The 26,306-nt window shown below is 41.0% G+C and overlaps 1 protein-coding gene across 5 annotated transcripts in view; it reads left to right on the forward strand.

Moving 5' to 3' along the window:
• The first annotated feature begins 773 nt into the window (after positions 1-773).
• The window catches only part of mtmr4 (myotubularin related protein 4), a 38,193-nt gene continuing 12,660 nt past the window's right edge, over positions 774-26,306 (forward strand). Inside the window, exons 1-5 of one of the 5 annotated variants that reach the window (XM_018691877.2) lie at positions 774-857; positions 6,065-6,165; positions 20,227-20,316; positions 24,936-25,052; positions 26,121-26,150. In XM_018691877.2, the coding sequence (XP_018547393.1) occupies positions 6,163-6,165; positions 20,227-20,316; positions 24,936-25,052; positions 26,121-26,150 (240 nt within the window). In that variant the 5' untranslated portion in view covers positions 774-857; positions 6,065-6,162. Of the gene's footprint in view, positions 858-4,819; positions 4,971-6,064; positions 6,166-11,752; positions 12,351-20,226; positions 20,317-24,935; positions 25,053-26,120; positions 26,151-26,306 lie in introns of those variants that run through there. The other 4 variants (XM_018691878.2, XM_051078411.1, XM_018691875.2 and 1 more) reach the window with 4 other exon arrangements.

A 26,306-nucleotide genomic window follows, 5' to 3' on the forward strand; every position in this document is an offset into this window, starting at 1 on the left:
TGTCCAACCAACAGTCCAAACCAGATCATATTTTATTTACAATGATATAAAACATATATGAAACAAAGAAAGGAAATCATCACGCTGGAGAAGCTGGAACGAGAAAACATTTTATATTTTTGCTCATTAGTTGCCTTGTGACAATCAATCAGCTATCAAAATTGTTGTGCATGACATTTCTGCCACTTGTTCAATCAGTTAATTGACAAACAGCTTCAGCTTTAGGTCAGTGTTCTCTAGGCAGAGAAGGGAGAGCTGGCTTTATCAGACAAATCAGCTCATAAAACACACTGTCCTTTTTCCTGTAACCTTTTAAAAGTTATTTTCACTTCCCTCTCATGCTTCTCTGTTTTAGTTTTGTTTCCAGGCTGTTTATATTAGGGTTTAAAAAAAAAAAAAAAAAGAAAAGAAAAGAAAAAAGAAAACAAATCACTCACATTCATAGTTCAGTTTTCAAAGTTCTTCATTTAGTTTTGAAATAAAAAGTGAAACTCTTTTTTTTTCTCTCTCTTTTTTTTTAATTGTTCAGAGTATTTTTACACCCTGCTGGCCTCTAATATAACTACGTGTGGCTGCCTGTGCCGCACGTATGTGTGTTCCCAGTTTGTGCCGCGCTGTGATTTTCTATTGGTGCGCTTCGGGAGTTTGATGGTACTTGATTGGCTCTACTGTGGGTGTGTGCAACGCACTCGCTTGACTGTTGTTAACGCTCATTGGCCGGTACAAATTCCTTAGCGCCATTGGTCTAGAAGGTTCAGTTTCCTTCCTGACAATTGGCTGGCGTTGTAGTCATCGCGTAAGAATGCGGAAGTTGTGTAGTCTACTGAGTCACCGTTGTGTCAGCTGATTCTTTCTGAGTGAGTAACTCGATTTAATTTTTAAAATTAGCTAACTTGTAAATATTGTATTGTGTGTGACATGTTCCCGGGCTGTCAGACTTGTGTTGGACGTGTGAACCCTGAGCCGTTTTGTCGTTTTCTGTTTGAAACTGAGCGAATTTCACACACCAGCGCCTAGTAGTGGGGCTATCCGGTAGCTAGCACGATGCTAACGTGCAAACAGTGCTCAGACACACTCACACATACACACACACTCACACAGTCACAGTCACATATACTTTCGGTTTGTCAACCAGTCGCCTCCTAGCACAGGACCAGTCTGTAGTGAGGCTGTCGTCCACTTTCACTTTCACCATACATGTCTTTAAACTTAATTCCTGTGGTTACTGGTTTCACACCTGTTGTGTTGTCAAACAGGAGTCACCTGTTATTCGGCTCAGGGGAAGCTAACAGTCTCACCGGGAATGCTGGAAATTTCTAGATGAAAGCACCCTGGAATCCCCGACTAGACGGGGAATTTATTTCATACTCGAAAGTAACTGGTTTTGCAAAAGTCATCTGATCACTGTTATTTTCACTGTTAAGGCTTCACTGATTCTTGCTTTAAGTATTTATCCTTATTATGTAACAATTCACTGTGCACATAATGTAGGCATTACCAGTTTTTTAAACACTAAAGCTACCTGCATCTAATGTTACTCCAGATTTATGTTTGCAAATAATCTGTTACTTTCTGATTCATTTCCTAGTTAATCATCTGCTAGTGAAAAATAGTGGGGAAAAAAACCCAACACAATTTTTTAAAGCTCCCTGTTTGTTTAGTATAGTTAGCAAATGTCTGCACATGGAAAGCAGCTGGAGCTATACGTTAGACATAACAGAAGCAGTATTAACTAAACGAAAGAAGAATGAATACTGTCTATAATGTTTTAATTGTATATTTTTATTTTTATGGACCCTCTGCCAGTTTATATGTATAATTATTTCAAGATCAGCCCAGTATTACAATGGCTCTTCAGTAAATCCTTCCTTTGTGCATTACACTATCCCATTTGGTATATGTCAGCAGCCTCCAAAATGATCATTTGGTTGAATCAGCAGTTCTTTAAAACTGTGGCAACATACTCTGAACATTATAACTTTCTTGAAGGTTGGATCATTGCAGTGCTTCTGTATTAGCCTGCTTTAGTTTTTGCTTGGTATACCTAATAAAATGGCAAATGAGTGGGCACTGGCTAGATATAAGAAACACCTGTCTGTCGTATGAGATGACGAAGCCTCTTCCACAATGGGAAAAAAATCCCACTAACATCTGGCTTTGGTCTTCAGTGGGAAAAAGGACATTCAGCATTCATTCCTGGGTCAAATGACTCTGAAGTAGTCACAGGTATTTATTGGTCCCAGCTCCAGTTGTCAGTGATGGAAACAATTTTCTCTCATTTTCTGGCACAATGTTATGACGTGCATCAAAGTTCTGGATGTTGTAAATAGCCAGGAATATGTATTGTTTTTTACAGACTATTGGAACAGCAGACATTGAATTTGAAGAGACTGAAGTAAAAGACTAAAAACTAACTGCTGTAACATAGTGGCCTCCATGCTGCTTTCTGCTATTCACTAACCCTGTTTCCAGCACCAGTGAACCTGCAAGACTGGCTGAGCAATATACTCCAGTATTTGATCAGGATGGGTACTGTCCATAGCATCAAGTATTGAAAGTAACAAAAGCTAGTACTGAATGCTCGCCTAGCCTCTTACTGCTCTTTGTTTCTTCTTTTTTCAGACAGTTACTGACTTTAATTAATTTATCCAATTTTGCTAATTTTAGACCATAATTTATTTAGGAAATGTATTTATAGTGCGTCTGAGATGTTTGCATTCTTTTGTTAAATGTAAAAGAAAAAAAAAAAAGGAAACCGTCTTGCAGAGAAGCATGTTTATAGTCCTCACAGTAAGGTATCAAAAAACAATATTGCATCGGTACCAACTTCCCAGACCCAGGTATTGTATCAGCACTGTCATAGAGACATTTCAGATTATACCAAGCCCTTGCCTTTTGTGATTCCTTCATTAAGCAGGAAGATAGTTATAATAATTTTAATTAAGGGCTTAAAGTTGAGAGTAGTTTATTGTTAAAGGAACCAGTGTCATGTGCAGAACAGCAGCCACAATTATAATGTATCTGAGGACAGGATTTTACATGATTGAGCATGCATGAAACTGAAGAGGGTGTGGTAGGCACCTGGAAATAGTAACATTTCTGTCCTCGCCCTTTTATACACAAGTGCACACCCTACTGTATGTGGAATCTTAGTTTTGATGTCCTGACAAGACATTTGATGGGGTTTAAAAATATATCACTGTAAGTATGACAACACCCAAGCTTCAATCTCTGTTGTATTATTTATTTTAACAACTATTTCCTATAAACTGGTGTTGGTTTAAGGAGGGAGAAGTCATGGGACAGATGGATCAGTGTTTTGAATTACAATCTGTTTTCTTTTGTGAGATAAAAGTTCCCCAGAACCTTTGTACATTGTGAATGGGATGTCACTATCTGTGCATCATTGTCATGTTTTCATATCAGGGATTTCCAGCCCATCCGGCTTACGCATTTGGGATTTTTTTTATTTTTCCTAAATATATTTTGTAGTTTTTAAATTACAGCTACCATGAGCAGGTTCTGCTTAAAACAAAGATATAATGGCTGGAAAGCTCACCAGTATCATTTGTTGGTTAAAACGTGAACGCACAATAGGACGCAACAGGTCTGAGATCAGTGTTCTTCACTCTCATTGTGCATGGAGATGTGATGTGATGTTCAGCACTTGACAACCTCCAGCTGTCACAAGCTGATGTTACCTAGCAACCTTAACTAGCTAGGTAACAGGTACACAGGGAATTCCTTTTAATTTATGATGTTTGGGGATAATGTTAAAGACGAAAGGTAAAACAACCTAAGGTAGTTTTTTCAGATGGGCAAACACTGGAGATGATGATGATGAGGTAGAGACTGCTGCTGAGCATCAAATGTCAGATTACACTTAAGTCAAAGTGATCTGTGGCACAAGTTAATTGACTCAGTTGTCTGCTTGCCTTGATGGAAAAAAAATTATGCCTCTTTTGGTTCATTGTTTTGGTTTCACAGAGCATAGATGCACTGGATGGTTCACTGTCACATCTCTCATCAGCCCAGTCTCTAACTGCAGCAGGCAGCTGTTTTCTGCAAACAAGCTTTAATAAACACACTGCACAATACCTGCCCAGCACTGAACTGCAAACAGAGTGAGCCACTAGCATGTGAACACTATGTTAAAGGTCTAGATATTTTTCTTAAGGGTTGGTTGAGTCAGAATCTGAGCTAAAAGGACATCGAATATCAGACTCGCAATTAGGTGGCCAGTGACACAACAACAGCTAACACTTGTTAGCTAACACGTAAGCCATCACAACTTTATAAGGCAGTAATATGTCAGATGGCTGTTGAGTTGTACTGCCCCCTAAAGGCCAAATCACCAGTTAATCCAGCTTTAAATGTCTGGTTTCCTTACAGTTACCGTGATTGTTTCCCTGCTAAATATGTGTTTAACTTTGTTGATAAAAGATTATTGAAATCAAAATTGAAATTTTGTTACCTTACACCTCATTACATTAAATTTTTCAGTACACATTTTGTATAGTTAAACCATCTGACACTATTTTTATTGAGTCATTAGGTGATTCATATTGCTTTGATTGTTATATTGTACCTTTTTGAAAGCAATTATGAACGTTTGCCTACATGTGTTGATTTCTATATTCATAGCTGATTAATGATGAAAGCCATTGCTTTTGATAAAATGAGTCATGAGTGTACCGTAGGTGGGTGAAATGTAGAGAGTCCATGCCCTGTAGTATGGCCTCTTTCACTTTGAGAAGCCTGGCACTAAGAGAGTGGGAGGGAAAAAAGAGTAAGCAATAGAGACCGAGCTAGAGGGAGGGAGGGAGGGAGGTATGTCATGCACTGGATTACAACCAGTATGTGTTTGGGAGACGGAGACTACTGCTACTTTGCAAGGCATTGAACTTTCATTCAAGCTTAAAAGGTAGACAGAAGTTCCAGCAAAAAATTTGGTTCAGCACTTTGTACAGGTAAGAGAAGGTTACATTGAGAATAGTAGTTTGTGAGTTGAGAGTAGTATTTTTTTTCTTTTTGTGGAGCTGTGTGCAAAAGGGGGTGTGTCTGAAAAAAAAGTGGGGGGAAGTGAGATTACAGCACTACACAGTGAGAACTTCGATCCAGTTCTAAGTCCTTATAATCGGTGTATTGTAGTAAAGTCTGTTCTAAACACAAGGAAGGGAACACCATGCCTATGTTTAGTCTGGTCTGCATGAGTGTGTGTGTACTGTCTTTGTAGTAAACTTACAATGAGTAGCCTCCACTCCCTCCTGACTGAGCTTGCATATGTACAGGAAGAGTCTATCAGAGTCTAGCTTTTCATACAATTAATAAATCAAGTCTTTGGTATCAGACTGCTCAGTGTTTGACTGTCTTCTTTTATTTTGAGTGTTTAAACTTGTTGCTTTATTATGTATGCAGCCACTGTAGCAATGCATGACTGTTTTTAAATGAATTTCAGAACATCTTGGTCATGTTGTAAAATGATTAAGATATCCACCCCAGCACTTGTTAGTGTTCTGGGTGTGGAGAAGAGTTGTGGAGTTTGCCCATGTACACCTCTCCTGCAGCTATCAATTTGGCTGCTGATAATCTGATGAGGAATGTTGAGTTTGCATTTCCTGTAAATCATAGTCTCTCCCATTGGGTCAGGTCAGGTAGTCTGCTCCAAGGTTTCCATTATGGCAACAGACTTCATGCTTGTGTCTGCATGTCTATCTGCCGTGCCGCATGTGTGGAGTGTGTTTACATTGACCTGACCTGATTTGTAGAGAGCACTTCTTGTCCCAGGCAGCCAATTTAACCATCACTCTGTATACCACCAGATTTCTCTGAGAGCTGCACTGTGGGGATGTGGCCAGTTGTATAAAATGAAAACAAATTCATACTCAACACCTTCAAGAATTAAGCCATGATATGATTTTAGTACCAGCATTCATTCTGCATGCTGTACTTTAGACCAAGAAGGTTTGAAATCTTGCCATTTTATGCAATCACATACCCCCACCCACACACACACACACACACAGGTCCCATGTCTGAAGGTAGTGTGTTTTTATGTTGGCAGGAGCCGTCGCTGGCACAGCAGAGCCCAGTAGACAGGAGGAGAGGGAGGGATCTGAAGAGGAGCACCCAGACCTACTGTCTACAGCCCTGGCTGGCAGCATGGTGAGCCAATCACACTGTTGGGGAGGGAATTGTATATGTTTCTAGATACTCTGCTGCCTTTTAACTAGGTGGAGCTCTGAACTTCCTATGTGTTTTCTGGAGGTGAAATGACAAGTTAGTACTTCTTCACTCTCACACAGGAAATGACACAATACAGACTATAACACAGTGCAGGGTATTGCAACATGTTCAACAACAGAATGCTGATCTTTTGTCACTGCTTTAACATGAGGTTTAGGGCTGCACAGTTAACTCTACACGTTAATTTAAACAATGTATCTTTTTACCAACTTTCTAAATGTTATTTTTATTTGCAGTATTTATCTATCAGAAGTACAGAATCATTGAATTTTACTCAGAACTTCCACTTCAGTCACGAGTCTATGCTCTTGTTTATTAAATACAGGTGCAATAAAAACAATGGTTTGTTAAATCGTGATAAGCAAAACTAATTTTGATTTGTGGCCAACAAGGCTTTAAAAACAGTTTTTTTTTTCATCTCAGAAACATGGGGTTCAGTTCTTTGAGATAGTACCTCCAGGCTGCTCATGCATACTAACAAGCCAGTGAGGGATCATGTGTGTTTGACAAATTTACAAATAAATACCTGGATATAACAGTTTAGCCATAGGCAGTTCTGAACAGGAATTTGTGGAATACCAGTTTGAGTGAGTGAAAGTAGATCGTCCCCAGGCAGCATCCCTCTGCACTCCTTAAGTAGTTTTCTCAGCAGGGTTACAGTTTCAGTGCTGCTGCTTCAGTGAAAATACTGTGTAGCAGTTGTTGTGATGTAGTGCTGTAGTTGAGTGGTGAAGGTGATGGACCACAAGACATGTCTCTTACTATTGATATTAGATGGAGATCTGTCCTGATTGCCCTCTAGTGGATGCTACGGGCTGTTCAGTTCTGAGGCAAAACTAAGACCAAATGGTTATTGTATTATGTAACTTTACCATGGAAGTAATTTGTGCAAAAGGATAATAAAAGAATGGTGCTGCTTCAAGTTGCTACATGCACTTTTGTTAGAATCTGAGTGTTTTCACGGGAATGCAGAGTCTCAGATTTTGCTGTACGTGAGACAAGCATGTGGTTTGTCGAGTCATGCTGCTGTCCTGGGCCTGAGGCTTATAATTATATCAGAGTATAACAAATATCATGTGCAAGATGCAAGACTATTTGTATTTCACAACTCTACTGGCATTTGACCCAAGCCATGCAAGCACTGCATCTTTTTTTACAGTAATTATTGAGTATAAGCTGACAGTGGCCTGAGCAGTATATAAAGTAGATTTCATTGAAGTGCTCCATTTCAAAGATTAAGAAATGTGAGTTTCTTAATCTTGTGAGTTTTTTCATATAATACCCTAAATACGTTTTGTTCGCGTGTTCTTTCTCTGTGAACTCACAGTAAATGTATTTCAGCCATGAGAGACGGGAAGCAGTGACCAGATGACTGACAAATTCCGCTTGAAACTAATGGGCCCGGCTTTTATGGGACAGAAATAGGAAGTGTAACAGGAGGATGTGTGTCCCGAGGTTCTGGTCAGCTAGGTCCACAGAATGCCCCCGTGGCGGCATGCCCAACTCTCACTCTGTGGGACACACGGTCGAGCTCTGGGCTTAATTGATGGCAGAGAGGATGAACAGATAATGTGCCCACGGAGGCAGGTAAAATGAGAGCATAGATGTTAAAGTTCAGTTTTCTGAGAAGTATGTTTTCACTGACCCCTGTCCTTGTTTAGTTGCCCTTTGGGTGTGGTTGGGTGTGGTCAGAAGCTTGCTCTGTTGCACATGTAACCACATTCTAACACTGACATTAGGTGCACTGAACACATTATAGAGTACTTGAGCCACCCCAGACAGACTCACTTGGTATAATTTGTGCAACTTGGATTTTCAGCTGTCATTTTTTCAGGTATAATATACAACAACATTAAGTTGCTTTGTAATCTCTGTGGCCACAGCAAATGACATTTCTACCTGTCCTCACCTGTGAGACTTCTGTTCTAGCAGTTTGTTCCACAGGTAATATGATCCTTTTAATCCTGTCTTGTGAAGCAGTGTTTAATTGTTTCCCAGACTCCAGCTTTTTTTTCAGCTGAAACAAAACGGGAAGTATTGAGTTCATGCTGTTGTCCACTCATGCTGCCACATTGTTAGCAGAATAATGCAAGCGTGGAAACAAGGACAATGGGGTTGTTTTACCATGTCCTCAGTGCCCATAATGCACTGTAATGCTACCTTAGAGGGGTTGTGCAGGAACCAGCAAGAGAAGTTAGTGTGCCAACACCATGCAAAGATGGGTGTTTCTGTGTCACTGCCCCATGTGATGTCACCTGCTTACGTAAGGATTAAGTCACCTGGATATGTGTGGGATTTTTCTTTTCTTTTTAAATGCACTAGACACTAGAAGCCATCAGTGAAGATGTACTTAAAGCCAGAGGGTTCATTCCAGGTTGTTGTTAATGACTTGACTGTAACTCTCCTTGACAGGAATTTTGCTTTTACCACTGTTTAACCTTGCTGTGGTTCCTGACGTCTGGCTGTTAGCGTCTGGTTCCCTGTTCCTCCTTTTTCATTCTAATCTGATAATGGTAACTTGTTTTGTTCAGTGTACTGTGCATCTTTTAATCAGTGCCTGGTGACCAGAATTACTGTTTGTCTGAGATGTTTCTGATATACAAATTTTAATGGATGCCTGGCAGCTAATCCAAAAAAAAGTTACATGGTTGAGCACTTGGAGTCAATATATTGGACAGCCTTCATTTTAATACTTTTAATGCATAATGTTAAGCTAAATCCTGCTTCAGGCTAATATGTCAGAGTTGCCACCAAAACACATTTTACTTATATGGCCTGTACATTGCAATCATACAAAATAATTGTAATTGACCGGGAAAACACATGCAGAATAGTTACAGGTTATGGTTTGTGTGATTTCACGTTGTAAAACGCATGCAAACATAACTATATGCATTTACAGACACTTAAAAATATTAAAATATACAAATATTTTCTGGAGTTTCATTAGATTTTAGCTCTGCATAGACACCCTTCTTGATGCCTCATGTCTTATTCATATCTTACTTCTATGGCTGTGTGTTAACGTGAAGGCTGACACTCTGCGTTGGTTACTCGCTGCCCTCCTTTCCTAAAATAAAATGTGAGACACAGGAGGCCAAATCTGGCGCTCACATTTGTGGCTGGGCCGGGCGGGGCTGGGCAGGCTGAGAGGGGGAATTTAAAGCCCAATGTTTGGACTGTGGACCCACTCACCATAGATTAGGCTGAAATATTCAGAAATTCCTAAAATGTCCATGCAGCTTTTGTAATTTATGGATAAATACGGATAAACTGGAAAATGATTTGAAAGCCTGAGTTATACACTTATACAATTCAAAGGTTCATTGTTTGAGAAAATAGAAGTCCAAACTGCATATACAGCTTTACACTGATATAAAATGTCAAAGCAGGTGTGTCTGACAATTTTATTCACACATTATGTTCCATCTGAAAATCACTTTGGACGGTATATCTGCTGAGGTTTTACGAAAAGTCTGAATAATGGGGTCAACATATAATGAGGAAGCTCTCCACATCCCAACGACTTGATGAAGGATATGAGAAGTCCTAGTCACTGGGATTTTAAATTAATTAAAAAAAAAATAACACAGGCTCTGAGTGGTTTTCTGTCACCCAACACAGCAAGTTGGTGTCACTTCTTCAGAGTACCATCTCACCATGATAGTTCACCAAAGCATTTCTGCACTGACAAACATTAAAACATATATTAATATGGCTGATTTTTCACTGCTGGTGTGTGTGGGCTTAGCTCTAATACTTGATACTCTATTTCACTTCTTCATTTCTCTTGAGGAAAATAAATGTCATAAGTCACAGATTTATCATGTGAATTCTCAGGAAGGTTCTGCTTGATTTGTGGAAGTGCAGTTTATAGCAGCAGCTGTAGGAGTCCATTTATCTGATGAGATCAAAGTAATGCGTCAACCGTCCTTCAGCATAAGGAACTCTATAGACATAGACATAGAGTATGTAAGAGTATGACACTAGGCATTACAGAATCCTCAATTAATTCAGTCTGCATGACAAGGGAATTATTTCTCTGTTCAGAAGCCAATTTAAGTGGGCTGTATAGAATTTCTAGGTTATAGAATAACCTAGAAATTAGTTAACCATTAACCATTAAAGGACAGTTATATACATGTTTTTCTTGAGGCTGAACCAATGCATTCTCAAACTGAAGAAAAATACAAAGCAAAAACAACAACATTTTCTCCCCTCAAACTTAATTAGTACATCTAACTTGAAAACTAAGCTGCCAAATATTTTTCTCATTAAAAACAAATGTAGTTACAAGTAGTGTCACTTTTCCTGTACAGTAATTGAAGACCCACACTAGATACTCTGAATATGCTGAAACAGGTTAATGGCAGGTTGAATGACTGCCGTGATGAATGCTGTGATGTCTTGCTGTTGTACAACTGCACCCTTGTGTTTTGTAAAATGTATCCACACTGGATAACTGTTTTGCTGTGCATTCTTACTATGTTATCTGTATTTTTTTAATCCATCAGAAATGTGAATTGTCTCTAAATCCAGTCATTTATGTTGCACTGCACATACTGTAAGAGATGGTGGAGCTTTCACATCTTGCTGATGGATGTTTTCTGGATGTTGATTTGATTTGAAAAATGGAAAAATATACTGTATTGGATGGTTACTGTGCCTGGATTATACTTAAATATGATAAATAATTACAATTACCCCACTCCTCCATGAACAAATGAGGCTCTTCCATATTGAAATTACACGACCTCCCCAGGCAAAACGAATCCCACTGTAATAGTGCTGCATTCTGCAGCCAGTCTATGCTGTGTTTACTACATTATACGTGTTACGTAATGTGGGGTCATACAGTTGAAGGCCAGCAGCTGTCACGACTCTACTGGGGGGGGGGTGTACGTCTCTGTGTACTACAAACCATACATCCCGTGACCTTCCTGAATTTCACATGCAGGAAGGTGCTGCGACTAAGCAGTGTGAAGTGCAAAGATGTACTGCACTTGTGTTGGACAGTGCCAAGAGGACACAGAGGCAGGGTAGAGGAAGAGTTTTCCTGTAGAATGCTGTGTCACCAGAGATCTCCGCATAGACTCACTCTCCTCAGCACCCTCCCTCCTCCGTCCTCTGCCACGTATTTTCCTCCTGCACTAGATCAGTTGCTGCCAATGCAATGGTTTTGTGATGGGATACTGTCCAGCCGCTGGATGGAGTGTCTCTCTGCTCTCTGTATGTGTGTATGAGTTTGCTTCAGGTTGTGTTTTTGTGTTCAACATAGCCTGTACACACAGCTACAAGCAGACAGCGTGTGCTGCGGTTGATGTCAGATGGTGCGTGTGCATGGCAATCGGAGCATCCTCTGGTTGCTGGTGGTACACTATGGGCTTTACCGCCTCATTTCTGAGGAAGAGGCATATTTATGAGGAGATGTCGGTGAAGGGTGAACAAGGAGGAGGAGTGGGGGAGGAGTAAGGGATGAGAGGGAGACGGGGGAGAAATGTGAGCATGTGAATGTGAGAGAGGGAGGTAGATGCGCATGCAGAGGGTGGAGCTTAGCATCAGGCAGTTCCCTCTATCCTGCTTTCTCTCCTGCTTTCTCCTCTTGCAGTTTCCCTTCATCCATTCGCTACAGTTGAGAAGGCACATCTGCAGTCATTTCATCCCTTTCACTTTCCCATTAGTTCTAACTCAGCTGATCGGGTGGACTGCTGCTCTGGTTTGCACTTGGACTATCCTTCTCACAACGGCGTAACAGGGACTGTCTTCAGACACCAGCGTGCTCTCTCCTCTCGGGAGCTGTGGGGGGGTGGGTTGGGGTGGGTTCCTGAATGAGAGTTGGGACTGGTATGTTGTCCCATAGCAGCTCTTGAGAAGGGGGAACGTGCAAAAGGTGGGGGGGAGGGAGTGGAGTGGGGTGGCAGGCAGAGGGGTTCGGAGTGGACAAGGGGTGGAGAGGCTCCGGCTGGGAGAAGAATGGTTATGCCGGCTCCTCGTGCTCTGGTCGTGCTGCTGCTCCATAGGCTGCGTGTCATTCTGGCACAGCCCTGCCTCTCCTCGACATGAGCCTCGCAGGAAGGGTGTCCTGCTCCATGCTCAACTGCTTTGTAAGTCAACAGGCTCTTATTTTGGTGTTCATTTTTATTTGTCACTCTGGTTTGCGATGGGTGTGGATTAAAGCCCACCCCTCCCTACCTCGCCTTGTGTGTGTCTCCCTGGCAATCAGTGGGGGATGGGGGGCGAAGAAGGGTGGTCAACACACGTGAGCGCTGCAGTTATTAAGTAACCAAGGCTGATTCCACATACAAATAATTGAATTACCTCAGAGTCTTCTCATGTGTGTGGTGAAAGCTACTTTATTGCTGTCATTACTCAGCTGTGTTGTATGGAGGGCTCTGAGCTGCCACTATGTTGATTGGCAGGGAGGAGAGAAGTGGCCTGTCAGGAGTAAGGCATGTAAAACGTGTGCTGCTGAGAGTGAGTACATTGTGCACTTGCTGTGCAGCCTCAGAGCATTGAAGTGTCTTCACTGCAGTGGAGAACCTGCACTGACATGTAGTTATGGTACTGGATTGTACAGTAAACTGAAAGGTATATAAAAGAATGACTGATCTAAAACAGGTGCTCCTCTTAGTTTGCGTCTCAAATTCTGAAAAGGTTGACGGTTTAGGAATAAGACAGGTTGGTCTAAATTACCTGATGATTCACAAGTTAACATCTGACCTTTCAGTGATGTCCACAGTCCACTGTCTGACCCTAATAATTGTTTGTGTATTTTTCAACAAAACATTGAATTCTTCCACGTTCATCTGTCTGCTAGGCCATACTGTAAAAACACCACAGGTTTTTCTCTCCCTGGGGTAGCTAATCTTGAAGTAATGTTTTTTTAAGCAGACAAAACTAATATCTAAAAACTAGGTCAGGGTTTTTTGTGGAACAAAATACCCATCCAAATCATATTTCATTAGGTTGGAATGAAATCCTCACTGGTTACAAAATGATTTACACTTAGTAAAAGTAGATATAATATATACTTATAAAATACATTAGTTATATATATTTATAACAAGACTGAGAGTCTACAGCCTTGCTAGAGACTCTGGTTGTTTTGCTTTTTGTTGAATTTTGTGCAAAATACGACTGTCCAATATGCTCACAGTGACAATGCTAACATGCTGTTGTTTAGCAAATGTTTAGCTGGTATAATGTTTGTCATTTTCGTTCTCTAAGCTTATTCTGTTAGCATTTAATTGGTTATTCTGTTAACAAGTACAGATGAGGCTGATTGAAATGTCATTAATTTTGCGGGTATTTATTCATAAACCAAAGTATTGGACAAACTTGAATTTAGACCTCATTAGATGCAAAGACAGGTGATCATCAAAATGAATAGGATTCAGGGCATTTGGCCTACATTAACACTTTGTTTCCACCTAGCTCCATGTATGTATGCAAGTCAAACTGAGGGCCATTCATTCCTGTAGGAACCTCTGTGATGTGTTTGCAAAACCCCTCATTGTGTTTTTTATTTCAAAGGGGAATTTGCCTCTAGTATGCTGAAAAATACATTTTGGAGGAGATTGCAGACAGACCATGTACACTGTGTTCCATAAGAAGTTGGCATAAAAAACAAATCGGCTAACTGTTCGACAGCATATTTAGCTAACATTGCTAACATCCTAGCTGTGTAACATACACAATGCATGCGCTGTGGTTCTTATACGTCTTTTAACAAAACTGGCTCCACACCTGGCAGTTCCATAAGACTGGATGGCGATTGTTTTCAACACTAGGGGGTGTACTCCATATATTATACAAAATTATGGATTCAAAAAACAAAACTGTGTGGAAACGAGGTGTTAGTAGTTGTTGAGATATTTCAGTTTGAACCAGTGTTGGACAGACTGACACGTTTTGTGAGATTGCTATCCACAGAGCCACTTTGCTAACATAACTAAAATGAGACAATGGCAATAGGCAGTAGTGTTGCTAAACAGAAATCAGTTCAAATAATCAACGTTAGCAAAACTATAAAGTGTCGGTGTTTTGTACAACAAGCACGATACAGATTCAGGGCACACCTGCTATGTGTAGACAGCATTTACTGAGAGATTGTTTGTGTGTTATGCTAACATTTTCAACAACAGTAAATGTTATTCATATTGGAAAGGCTTTACTTTAATTTCCATCCTAGTTCTTCCAGAGAACATATTGTAAAGTTATTTGGTGGACCAGGAAGAGTGCAGCAGCTGGTTCCTCTTCTTCTTCCTCTGTGATTAGATGTGGCCAGCTCTTTATGATCTCTCTTTTATATGTCTGTAGTGCAGCTGAGTCAGCAGTTCTTCTTCTGCGTCAGTGTCTGTATAATTTAGTATCTGGATGCTCTGTTACTTAAGTGGATCACAGCTCTGTCATTTTTCCTCATGTGAAACAGAGCTTCAGCATTGTGTTTCATCATCGTCTCTATTGTTGTGATCCAGCTGCGGAACAAACATCTTCTGTTACTGTTCCATATATCATGTTTATCTCCCTCTGTGATATGTTGTCTGCGCTAAATGGAACCATAAAAAGCCTAATTGAATTGGTTAAGATTTTTCCATGACTCAGATTCTATTATACCCAACAGCTAAATGAATCAGGAGTGTAACTACAGCCAAAAGCTTTTTGGGGATGTGCTTCAGGCTGTTTACCTTATTGCATCCTCTTTGGTACCTGGTATTGGGCCTTTCCACTCTGCAGGACACCAAGGCAGTAACGCCCATAAGAAGTACACAGCAGGTGACACAGTCTGCGTGTTAAGACACTATGGAAACTATCATGACCACGGCATCCAGTGAGAGGACCACCACTATCACCAGTTCATTATATTGTTTAATGTTCATATAAGAATTTTTCTTAATGGAACCAGTACTTTAAAATATATCTACATAGAAAGATGTGTTCTTACTGTGCTACAGAGTGTTACTCCAGCTTTATGTGTGTGTAAGCAATGAAATCTGCTTACTTACAGAAAACCCTGGCCCTGCCTAGTTTCCTCAGCTCTTGGAGAGTACAGCCCAGTTATAGGCCTAAAATGGGACTGATCATTTAGAACCCAGTGGTCTATGAAATATTAAGTCAGAGTGAGGGCAGAGAGAAAGAAATGCATTTAAAAAGATTCGTCCTGCTCTGCCATCTTTGATCTTGACCGATTACTGAGAGTGCACTGCCTAACTCAACCCTCAGAGGAGAATATCTTTGCCTTGGTTGTTTTTCATATCATATTTGGTGACTTTCATTTTGTCCTGTCCTTGCCTTCTCTGTTTCCATCCACCCTAGTCCTTGACTTTCTCTGTGTCACCTCTGTTTGGGTCGTTCTTCACAATTTAAAAAAAATATGCCAAGCAGTGTCTGCCTCGTTAAATATTTTTGGAAACTGAGAATAACTGGACATGTAAAAGCAGACATAAGTGCATGGAGCCCACATATTTAGGAGGTCACCTCTGCAACATGTAGTGATTCTCTAATCTGCACAACTCTAGGACAAAGCCCCAGTCAGATTAAGTAAATAATCTGGTGAGTAAGGACAGCAAATTGTTTCCCAAAGCTTTGGAGAGAAAGGGACTCTGACTCTAAAAAGAGGTTGTTGTATCCATGGCAACCAGACACTTATTCATGAAGACTGTGCCAGTGTCTTTTTCAATCTCCCTACCTATTCTACCTTTGTGTTGTCCTGCTGCCTGCTCTGTTCATTTCTCCATTCACACACATGCAGAAATCCATGGAAAATGGTTATTCACACATGCTTTCCCCAAACAATTTAAACTTTATTTTAATGTAGTGAATATGAGCCCTGCGTGTTTTTACCTCTTCATACACACTATTAATCAGCTATGTTAGATCTGTCTACTCAGCTGCAAGCTGATACTATTACTGTTGTGGCAATACATGTTATCAAGACATTACATGTGCTATCAGCTCTGACATTTATATTTGATAGATGCATGAAGGCGTATGTGTGTATGCACACATGCCTGTCAGCTCCAGCTTTTTGATTGCTGGTTGGACAAAGGTGGGGGAGGGTGCGCAGGCTCACAGCAGTGACAAAGCAAAAACGTGTTGGGCACAGGACAAGCTGTGCTCCATCTTTATGAGTCAGTTGGAAGTGAGAGCGTTTCTCTTTTCCTTTAATCTTCTGTAAGCTGATTGTCTGGTTGTGAACATGCAATGGACCAAAAATCAAAAAACAGAAGTGCCTCACTGCTTGTATGTGTTTGCAAATGTAAAGGCAGACTTTTAAGCCCTGTCATGTTTAAATGAGAAGTGCCACGTGAAGGGACTTGCGAAGCTGAAATATCAAGGTGGTCTGTAGGAGAGCTTTCTGTTGTCTACTTATACTGCCATAAAAACCTGTCAGGTAAACAACTGGGAGCATCTTATTTCTGATGTTTAACACCAACAACATGGCCATATACGCCAATCTGTGTATATAGTCTTTGTCTTGCATTTATGGAGCAGAACAACATTCATACAGCTTTTAGTCAGCGATTTTTTTACTTTCAGAGTACACAGTGTTCTGCCAGGCCTCTCAAGAGTGCAATGTCAGGACTGCTCCATAAGAGAACTGAGTAAATGGTGCCAAGTATCTACCAGGTAGTGCAGCAGAAGATCTATTGGAACCAAGGGAGTGGATGGGTTATTGACGCGCGCGTGTGTGTGTATGTACATGTACTTGTTCTTCTGTCTTTGTGAGGACCAGTTTGAGTTTTAGACCCCGAGACTGACGACACTTTGGCCAGTCCTCACAACTTTAAAGAGCTGTTTGAGGGTCAGGACTTGGTTTTAGGGTTCAGGTTAGAATAAGGTTTAGGGATAGGGTGAAGGTTTGGGTTATGCATATAGTTGTGATGGCTGAGGGTAGAGTAAGGGGCTAGGGAATGCATTATGTCAATGAGTGTCCTCACAGAAGTACAAGTGTGTTTGTGTGTAAACAGTGAATGCATGCTTCTCCCTACTTATTGGCATCGGACTTCTGAGTGGGAGACCCGATAACGATAGATTCTCAAGTAATTTATGGCTGCTGTCTGGCACACCACATTCAACTTCATTCCATTAAAGAAAGCAAACGAGTGTGTGCCTGGATGGCAGGCTGGTGTTTTAGACTGCCTGGCAACAGTGTGTGAGATCAACCTATAATGACCCAACCCTCGCAGGATACCTCTGACCACTGTCATGGTCCACCCATTCCTGGTGAGAATAAGTAAAATTGATGATGCACAGCTGCCTCACCAGTCTGATGCTGGAGGCTCACATAGGTCAAAGGTCAAGAGATTAGGGGCATTGCATTGCAGAGGGATTTGGAGGAGTTCAGACAAGTTTTGTAGTCTGAAATTGTGTCTGAAAGTGCCTCAGACATGCACCATTATTTGAGTTGTAAATGCAGTATTTTACAGTGAGTTTTGGTGGAACACTTTATTTTCATTATGCTAGTGAGTAGCTTCCATCTCACCTTCACCTTGAGTGTGTTTTACGTGGTGGTGGAAATGCAGCATTAGAACAAATATAACTGCATCATTTGGAGGAAATGGAGTCCACAGTATTACCAGACAGCACTTAACATCTCAGTTTGGCACAGCCTTGACCGCCACCTCCATGACTGCCATCTGCACCACCATTTATTACAATTTATGGTGGAGAAGTAGCTAGTAGACTGGCTTTGTGTTGTGATTTACTATGATCTCGTACGCTGAGACTTCCCCATACCCATAATAAGCCACCAATACAACGACAGCAGCAGCAAATGAATCCACAGCCAACTGACCCTAAGATCTCAAGTAATAACAAGTAATTATTATTTTTTTATTATATATTAAGCTGCTGATTATTTTAATTATTAATTGTTTTGGCTATAAAATGGCCTTTATATTTTGCCAGAGCCTTAAGCAGCATCTTGTTTGTTCTTGTTTTGTTCAACCATCCCTTCAAAATACCCAGAGATGCTGACTGTCTTACATACGTCACATTTTAAAAGTTTGAACCAACAGTATTTGTCATTTTTACTTGAAAATTGATATTGTATTTGCTTTAAAAATGCTATTACTTGAAAATGTATTATTTTAAAATTGGTATATTTTCAATAAATTATTGTAGTAGTTGATTACACATTTCTGAATAACTAACAGTACCCGTCCTTCACATTCAAAGGTGTGTATGTCTTTATTGCCGAGCCTATAGATGTGGACTGTTGATGGAGCCTCTGTCAAAACCTATGTCACAGAAGCTGATAAATGATGCTTTGGCCATCACTCTCCTGTGATCCCCATGCCTTTGAAACCAGATAGTGACATGTTGGAGATTTGTAGGGGAGGAGTTGTCACTGTAGGGACACTATCTCCATCTGTTACTCGTCAGCCCAATGGGTGGTTTGTTTATTATGGTTTAATCACCGGCTTGGACCCTTGGATGACAGACGTAATGATTGTAAACATGGTGGGAGGTCTGTGTGGTCACACACCAGGGAGTTTCCTACTGTAATATATGTCCTTTGTCCTTGGACACAAGAAGTAAGCAACTCCATGGATTTGGTCCACTGAAATAAAACACAGATGACTGCATTCTTCCTCCTCCTGGTCCCCCTTCAGGGCTCCATATCTGTTTTCATTAAGAAACAGTGTCAACATACGGTCATACTCAGATGGAAAAGCCAAATCCAGCAGAGTAGTAAAGGTAGCGGTGTTCAGGCAGCCAGAAACCAAACTGGGCTCATCCCCAACCACTGAGGTAACAGTTGCAGCAGAAATGACAAACAGGCTGTGGATGTGGGGGAGTGAAAGACCTGCCTGCACATGTCATAGCAGAAAATCTGACACTTGCATAATGTTAGTTACATACTGTATATACAGGAAGCAGCATTTATCTCTGTTCCATATATAAATCACATCTCAAATATAATCAAAACAAGACTCAAAACCAAGATTGTAGTAAACATGTAAATGTGGGGGATTTTTGCAGATACAGATAAAGGTGAATAAGGGGCATGTCCTTCAATTTCATCATTTGATTACTTTTTACCCCGTCCCTCCAGTGATTGAAGTGTGACCTGATGAAAGTGTTTGCTCAGTCAGAGAGGGCACTGGCACCCTAAGCTGCAAGGACAGGGTTGACTGCCCTCTTTGTTCCTCTCTCATTCTCGCCTCTGCTGCTTCTTGAAGTGTTGCAGTCTAATTTTAGCAACCTTCCATTATAACAGGTGTGCATTTGATAAGACTGCATTTGAATGTTTAATTTATCAGCAACCGTAGAAATGTGACCTTAAATTAGTTTATATTTGGGTATCAACAGTGCTTCAAGCCAGGGATTATTTAAACCTAAGACATCAATGTCAGTACCTCATGAAAAAAGGTTGCCCTAGTATCTTTGATTGGCCAAGACTGTAACACCCAGTCACAAAGTCTACAGGTTTTTGGTATCTGCTGCCAATTGGATATGCAATAACAATAACTGCACAGTGCCAAGGCAAACTGAATGTAACTATGTATACGTTGAATTCGTCCTTTTAGCATTAGTCATCAATCAAGGTAAAATGCTGGGTGTGAGTGCCAAGTGGTGAACATTTTAAAATAGCATGCCTCTTTGGCCTAACACAAGGTTGTGTGCCCTCTATTGGAAGGGAATTTTGGATCTCCAGTAGTCAATATTTAATCTGGTACGTGATGTCTGTGAGTTAGCTGGTGGGCATTGTGAAATTCCACCTGGCATGTATCCTGATTAACGCTCAATACACAAGAACACAGAATATGGACTTTGTGTTTGATTTCACAGATTTTTTGCTAAGGTCTTCTCTTAGTTCCCCATTGTGGTCTGACATAGATATCATTAAGCTATGTTAGCTCAGGGGTGTGTGCATGCATGTCTTACTTTCTCAATGTAGCTGTATGTGTGACAAACTAAATAATGAGAAACGTATTTATCTGACCGCCTCTGCACTGTGTTTGTGTCTGACAGGGTGAAGAGGGGCCTCCCAGTCTGGAGTACATTAAGGCCAAGGACCTGTTCCCCCAGAAGGAGCTGGTGAAGGAGGATGACAGCCTTCAGGTGAGATGAACGGTCTTCATCAGCCCTTGACAGCTGCAGCTCTAGAGCACATTTCCATCTGCTCTGACACCCAGCTACATGACTGTGGAGCAGACAACTTCCAGATTACCACCTCAAGTTCAAACCTGGCCCCTGGTGTGGCATCAGCACCTTTCTCTGAAACACCCTGATGGAGCTGGGTAGTCTTGTGACTGCCAAGATATTACTGCAAGAGTCCCAACTCTACAGGCTTGAGGCCTGATGCTGAAGGAGAGATGATGAACAGATTTTTGTTTGCCATTCTTCATCAGTTTTCAACACAGGAAAACAATTAATCAGGCAATTTGGTGGATAAGAAAATCTTTGCATTTGAATGAAGCCACTGTCCACACTCTATACAGATAAAGCATCATACTTTTAAAAGAAACTTATTTTCTTCAGTATTTATTTAGACAACATTACATTGAGATAAGACACATATTTATGCAAGGACTTAACAAGACCAGAGGGAAAGTTTTGAAAACAGGAAGTTGAAAATGCTTACAAAGCTTTTGTATGTGCCACATGATGTGATTCACAGTTTTTTTATGTGTGGTTATGACACTTGACAGAAAAATGAAAAGCCACATGCTACGTGAATGAATTGTTTTATGAATATTATGTCATTATTTACATGTTACAGATGTCAAGAGTGACACAATTTGTCAGTGCCCTAAAGACCAACTACAGCATTTTTTTTTAAATGTAGTCTAAAGAGGAAAAAAGAGAGGAGGAATAAAGAGAGGAGGAATAAACTATCTCACATTTCACAAAACAAGCAGAAGTCACTGCAGCAGATAAAGAATAGTGCAGTTAAAAAGCATTTTGGTCAGTGAAGTGCGAAGATTTTGTAAGTCTATTTCGCAGTGAAGATGCCAGTAGCAAAATTGTGATGGGCAACTTGTGCTGTGCCCACCATGGTGTTGAGTTTGTGCTCTCTCACTGTCTGGTGGTTAATGGAGCTGAGCATCATGTATCTGGAGAACTGGACAAAGGAGAAAGGTAGGGGGAGGAGGGAGTTGCCCAGCCGGGGTTCAGTATCTGTTGTTTCTTTTTACTGGTTTTCAGTGGAAGCATGTTTCCACTTGGGTTGCTATGATGTGCCTGTTTAAAGGTGTTTTATTATCATTATTAGTAGTAGTAGTATTACAGGGCTGTGTTTCAAAAGCCTTTGTGTGTCAAAGGTCGTGGTAGAGTTTTTTATTTCCTTAGAGGCAGTGCATGAAGATCGGAGGGGATCAGTAACATGGTGTCAAACAAAGTTTATAAGATTGCATCTTAATCTGAGGAGCCAGAGGGCATAGCTTTTTTTGTACTAAATATTTTGCAATTGCTCTAATTTTATTGACCTTGCAACATTATCTGTTTCTGCACTCTTGTATGTCCCCTCCCCCTCCACACATGCAGTCACACATTGTGTCACTGCGTTTGTGTTTTTCTTTGTGTGTGGGCACTCCCATGATAGTTTCACTGACAGCTGATGTCCCTTACCACAGCTTTCCTGCAGGCAAATTACAGTCATTCCCCACCATATTTAATACCCTGCTGCCATTCCTCTTGAGTTTGTGCAAGCCCTGCTGCATGCTTGCAGTTGTGTGTGCATTTGCACATGTGCATGTCTTCACAGACAGGGTGCTTGAGCCGGAAGTCACGACTCACAAGTCGTAGAGTGTTATTCATGGGTCTTTCAGTGCGCTCTCTTTCTCTCCCCCCTCCCCCCTTTTTATAATTCTGCTGCTGAAGGCTTCATAGAGGAAACGTGACACAGTATCTTCTGCTGCACTTGCTGGCTGCTGGTGACTCATGCACCTACTTTTGGAGCACAGCTTGTTTAATGCAGCTCCCAGTCTGTACAGCATGTTAACTATGGCACTCTCAGCAGGACGTGTTAGGTCTGTTCCACAGCAACGCAGCACATAGACACGTAGACACGTAGTTTCACGTTCTCATTACAGCCATTTCTGCTGCTGCAAACTGGCTACATTCCCTGACCCATGACAAATACAAAAATGTTTTTGATTAGGCAATTCCTTTTCTTCTCTTTTTTTGTGTGTGTAAAACTGTATCTATAGCGTTTTCTGTCACAATCAGCAGTTTCAGAGTTTTCAGCTTTGTTTCTGTACCTGTCACTCTGAGTTACAGCTGTCGCATTTTGAATATTCTGCATTTTAAAAGTCCTTGTGCAGGGTGCCAGGGGGCTGCTGCCTATATTTGGCTCTGATGGTGTCTGAGTGCAGATACTACGTGCTCCATTTCCCAGCTTAAGCTGTACTCTTTCCTCATCATGCCTCCTGTCCGGTCTCACGCACGCATTTTCAGTCAGAGATGAGCAGCAGCAGGTGCAGTGATAAATGTCAGGGGTTTCTCTCTAAGCCCTCTTGATCACGAGTCATCAACAGTCCGATGTGCTGACATCTCTCAACCTCTTGCCAATTGACAATATTCCTTATAAAATTAAATAAAACTATTCTTGTTTTTTATGTATTATATGTGATGTTTCATCTTTGTCATAAGTAGTAAAAAATAAGCTGAGAAGAGTTGAGTTATATATATGAGTCTGTCCGTCACATACAGTTTATGTGCTCTGTGCATTAACAAAGGTTGTGCTTTTAACCATGGTGGCTAATGTTTCAAGTGAGCCTGATTTGCTGACATCTCACCATAATCCCCCATCTGCCTGGTTGCATGTCCTCTTTTAACATGCACCAGTGGGTCCTCCTCTGCGTGACTCAGCAGTGCATGCTAATGCAGGATGAGGTAATGTTGTCTCTAAGCAACACTGTTGTCCTCACTACCAGCAACTAAACAAGGAGAGCTGGGTCACAATTCATAGTCCCCAATGATTATGATAATGTTTAAGCAGCAGCCAGGGGTAACAGCAACACATGCAGCGATGACTTTTAAGTGTGAAGAGGTCACCTAAGAGAGGAGCGAGTGGGCATAACATAATCCTTATTTTGTCAGATGAGAGAGAGTGATGTCTGAGTGATAAAATACCTCCCAGCAGACTCTACTGTTTCACATCAGCCAGAAGAAATGTTTTATGCGAGGTGATTGAAAAAGATTTAATCTCGGTACATATTGTTAAAGTTTAAATCTTCCTGATAGGTCTAACAGAACACTGAGTTCATCGTTTTAAGTCTCTTGAAAAAGCCGCTAGAGTAAACAGTACAATAACTTCTACCAGAGTGGTTAGTGTGAAATCGACCGCTCTGAAATCATTTGGACGCCTCTGTTTTTAAATCAAATCGTTCAGAAGCTGGCAACTGTAGCTGTGTTCCTCTTCCACGCTGTCAGCTTTAAAAGCTAATGCCCTGCCTCAGAATGAATTGAAAATTGTGTTCTTTTAACCTCTGTTGGGAACCAATTATCTTAATGTAGGGGTCCCGTTGTAGCCAAAGCCCGAGCTTGGCTGTGTCTGTAATAAAATGAGTACAAGTAAGAATGTTAATGGACAGTTTGGGATCGCTCACTGTACTGTTCACTTCATTCAGGCTCACCAACAAGCCCTCTGCCCTCACAAAGGTCCTTCTGTAAAACTACTATGTACTAATTGGACAGCAACACATGCACACAGTTTTCTCATCTCTGTAATGACACAACGCTCTCACTCTTGTAGGTAGTACGGTTAGCTATGTCTAGCTCTGGGTATTGTTTAAAATGTTGTTGCAAGTATGATATTTAAGTTTCAATAATGACGCCAGAATGGTTCTACAGGACTTTTTTTCTGTAAAAAAGAAAGTGCAAAGATGAATCCATGTTTAATTCTCTTTCGCTACAAAGCAGCTGTCCTGATCTTTCCCTGAATAAAATGTAGTGTTAATTTTGCAATGTTATGATTTTAAAATCAGAAAACATCTAATCAAAGTAAACAAGACCAAGAGTCTTACCAAGCAATTCCCTGCTAAGCTGTTGACTAGTTAAACTGGTTTTTAGCTATGCTAGCAGTGTGACTGAAGCCTCCAGCAATATCAGTGTGTGAGGAGGTCCAAAGGTGGGTGCAGTGGTCAGCTGTTCCACCCTTTTGGTTCAGACAGATATATTTCAACAACTATTTGATATTAAGTTTGTAAAAACATTCTTGACTTCTCATCTAGTGCTACTATCAGGTCAAGGTTTTTGCAAAGACAAGATTTTGTGCAGATATTCATGGCTCCCAGATGATGAACCTTAGTGACTTTGGTGATCCCTGACTTTTGATCCACCACTGTGATGAGATTTACACTGGATTTGAGTGAAATGTCTCAACAGCTGTTTGGGTGGATTGTCATGAAATTTGGTTTAGAAATTAATGTCCAATGATTATACCTGCTAAACATCAGCATATTAGCATTGTCACTGTAAGCATGTTAGCATACTGACACAGCATTTAGCTCAAAGTACAGCCTGACAGAGCTGCCAACATGATCACATACTCAGTTGTGTTAACTGAGTTTTGTGTAGATATCTTAAATAACTAGAACTAGCTTGGACAACACTGAGAGCACAGCTGATGTTGTGATTATCCTCTCAGTGACATAATACAGTCTGACAACAAACAGGTTGGCGTAATGTTTTTGCAGCACAGACTAAAACAGTTTTGTTGTTTTGTGTCCCTACAGGTGCCATTCCCAGTTCTTCAGGGGGAAGGGGTGGAATATCTTGGCCGTGCTGATGAAGCCATCATTGCCATTTCTAACTACAGGCTCCACATCAAGTTCAAGGACTCTGTCATCAACGTGAGTGCACGACAATAAACAAACAGAAGAACCACAGAATTTTCACTTCAGTCCAGATGGCAAGGGTGTCACTACTTCTGCCATGCCACGCCACTACAGAAGCCAATAGCAGGAGAGAGGAGGTTATAATGTTTAGTTTGGGCGCACATAGACTTTTTCCCTTTCCCCCATATAAATTTTACAAACACATAATTGTGCTAACAAGGCAAATAAACCTACAAGTATTTTACATGAGCTACCCGTAAAGTGGTTTTAGTTATATCCCAGTGTAGTTGGTATGCAGTTGTTTGTACCAGGATTGTACCGCAGGAGTGGCGGGCCCTCTGATCTTCAGGCAGGAGAGGTTTAATGTGACATCTAGGCTCCAAAGGCCCGGCCCCCACTGGCACTGGTGTCCACCAGCTCGCTCCTGCTGACGTCAGGCCTTGCTCAAACACAAACAGGCCAATTGTTTGCATTCACTGGCAGTGAAATTCCTCCTTCTTCCCAAATCCCTTGTCATCTTTTCCAGAAGCTGAATCCCTGTGGAAAAGATGACAGGGATTTGAAATAGAGGAGGAGGAGAGGGCAGATCACTGGGATATTCAGGACTTCTCTTAACTGTTACTTTATCAGAGGGGAGTCGGATTGATGCGCTGAGTTCAAATGTCACAAGCTAACAAGTCCCTATCGAACAGGTTTTCTGCTGGGCAGAGTCCTGTTTTGACCTCAGCAGCACAGAATGAACTCTGTCTGAATGCCAACAGGCCACAACCTCTCACCCACAACCCCCCCTTCACAACTCACCACCCCTTCTTCTAAGCTGTTTTCTTGCCCTTTGCTCCCGTCCATGTTTGTCTTTCTCTCCATGATTTCCATTTGGCTCGGTCATGTGCTGCAAGTAGCACACTGCGTGATCCACTCAGTTATCTTTCATCCTCTTTGATGTTTTTCTTTCCTTTTAACTCTTCATTTCCCTTTGTCTCCTGAATTTTTTTGGTTTAATAGTCTTTTCCATTTCCTCCTGTCTTTTGTCTTCCCTCCCTCCTTCTCTCTCTCTCTGTGCTCCATGGTGTCACTGTGTTTTAGACCTTCCCAGGTGTGGACAATGAGATATCTGTGAGTACCATAAGATAAAACACCGCCCTCTGCCACAGTCTAGACAGCTTAGTCATTCAGCTCTTTTTCACTCTACACGATTACAGTGCTCTGAGGACAAATTGCAATTTACATTCAACTGAGTGGTAACACTGGATTTATTATAATAATTTTCTG

The sequence above is a fragment of the Lates calcarifer genome, linkage group LG20 (genome assembly GCF_001640805.2).
Source record: "Lates calcarifer isolate ASB-BC8 linkage group LG20, TLL_Latcal_v3, whole genome shotgun sequence".
Taxonomy (NCBI): domain Eukaryota; kingdom Metazoa; phylum Chordata; class Actinopteri; family Centropomidae; genus Lates; species Lates calcarifer.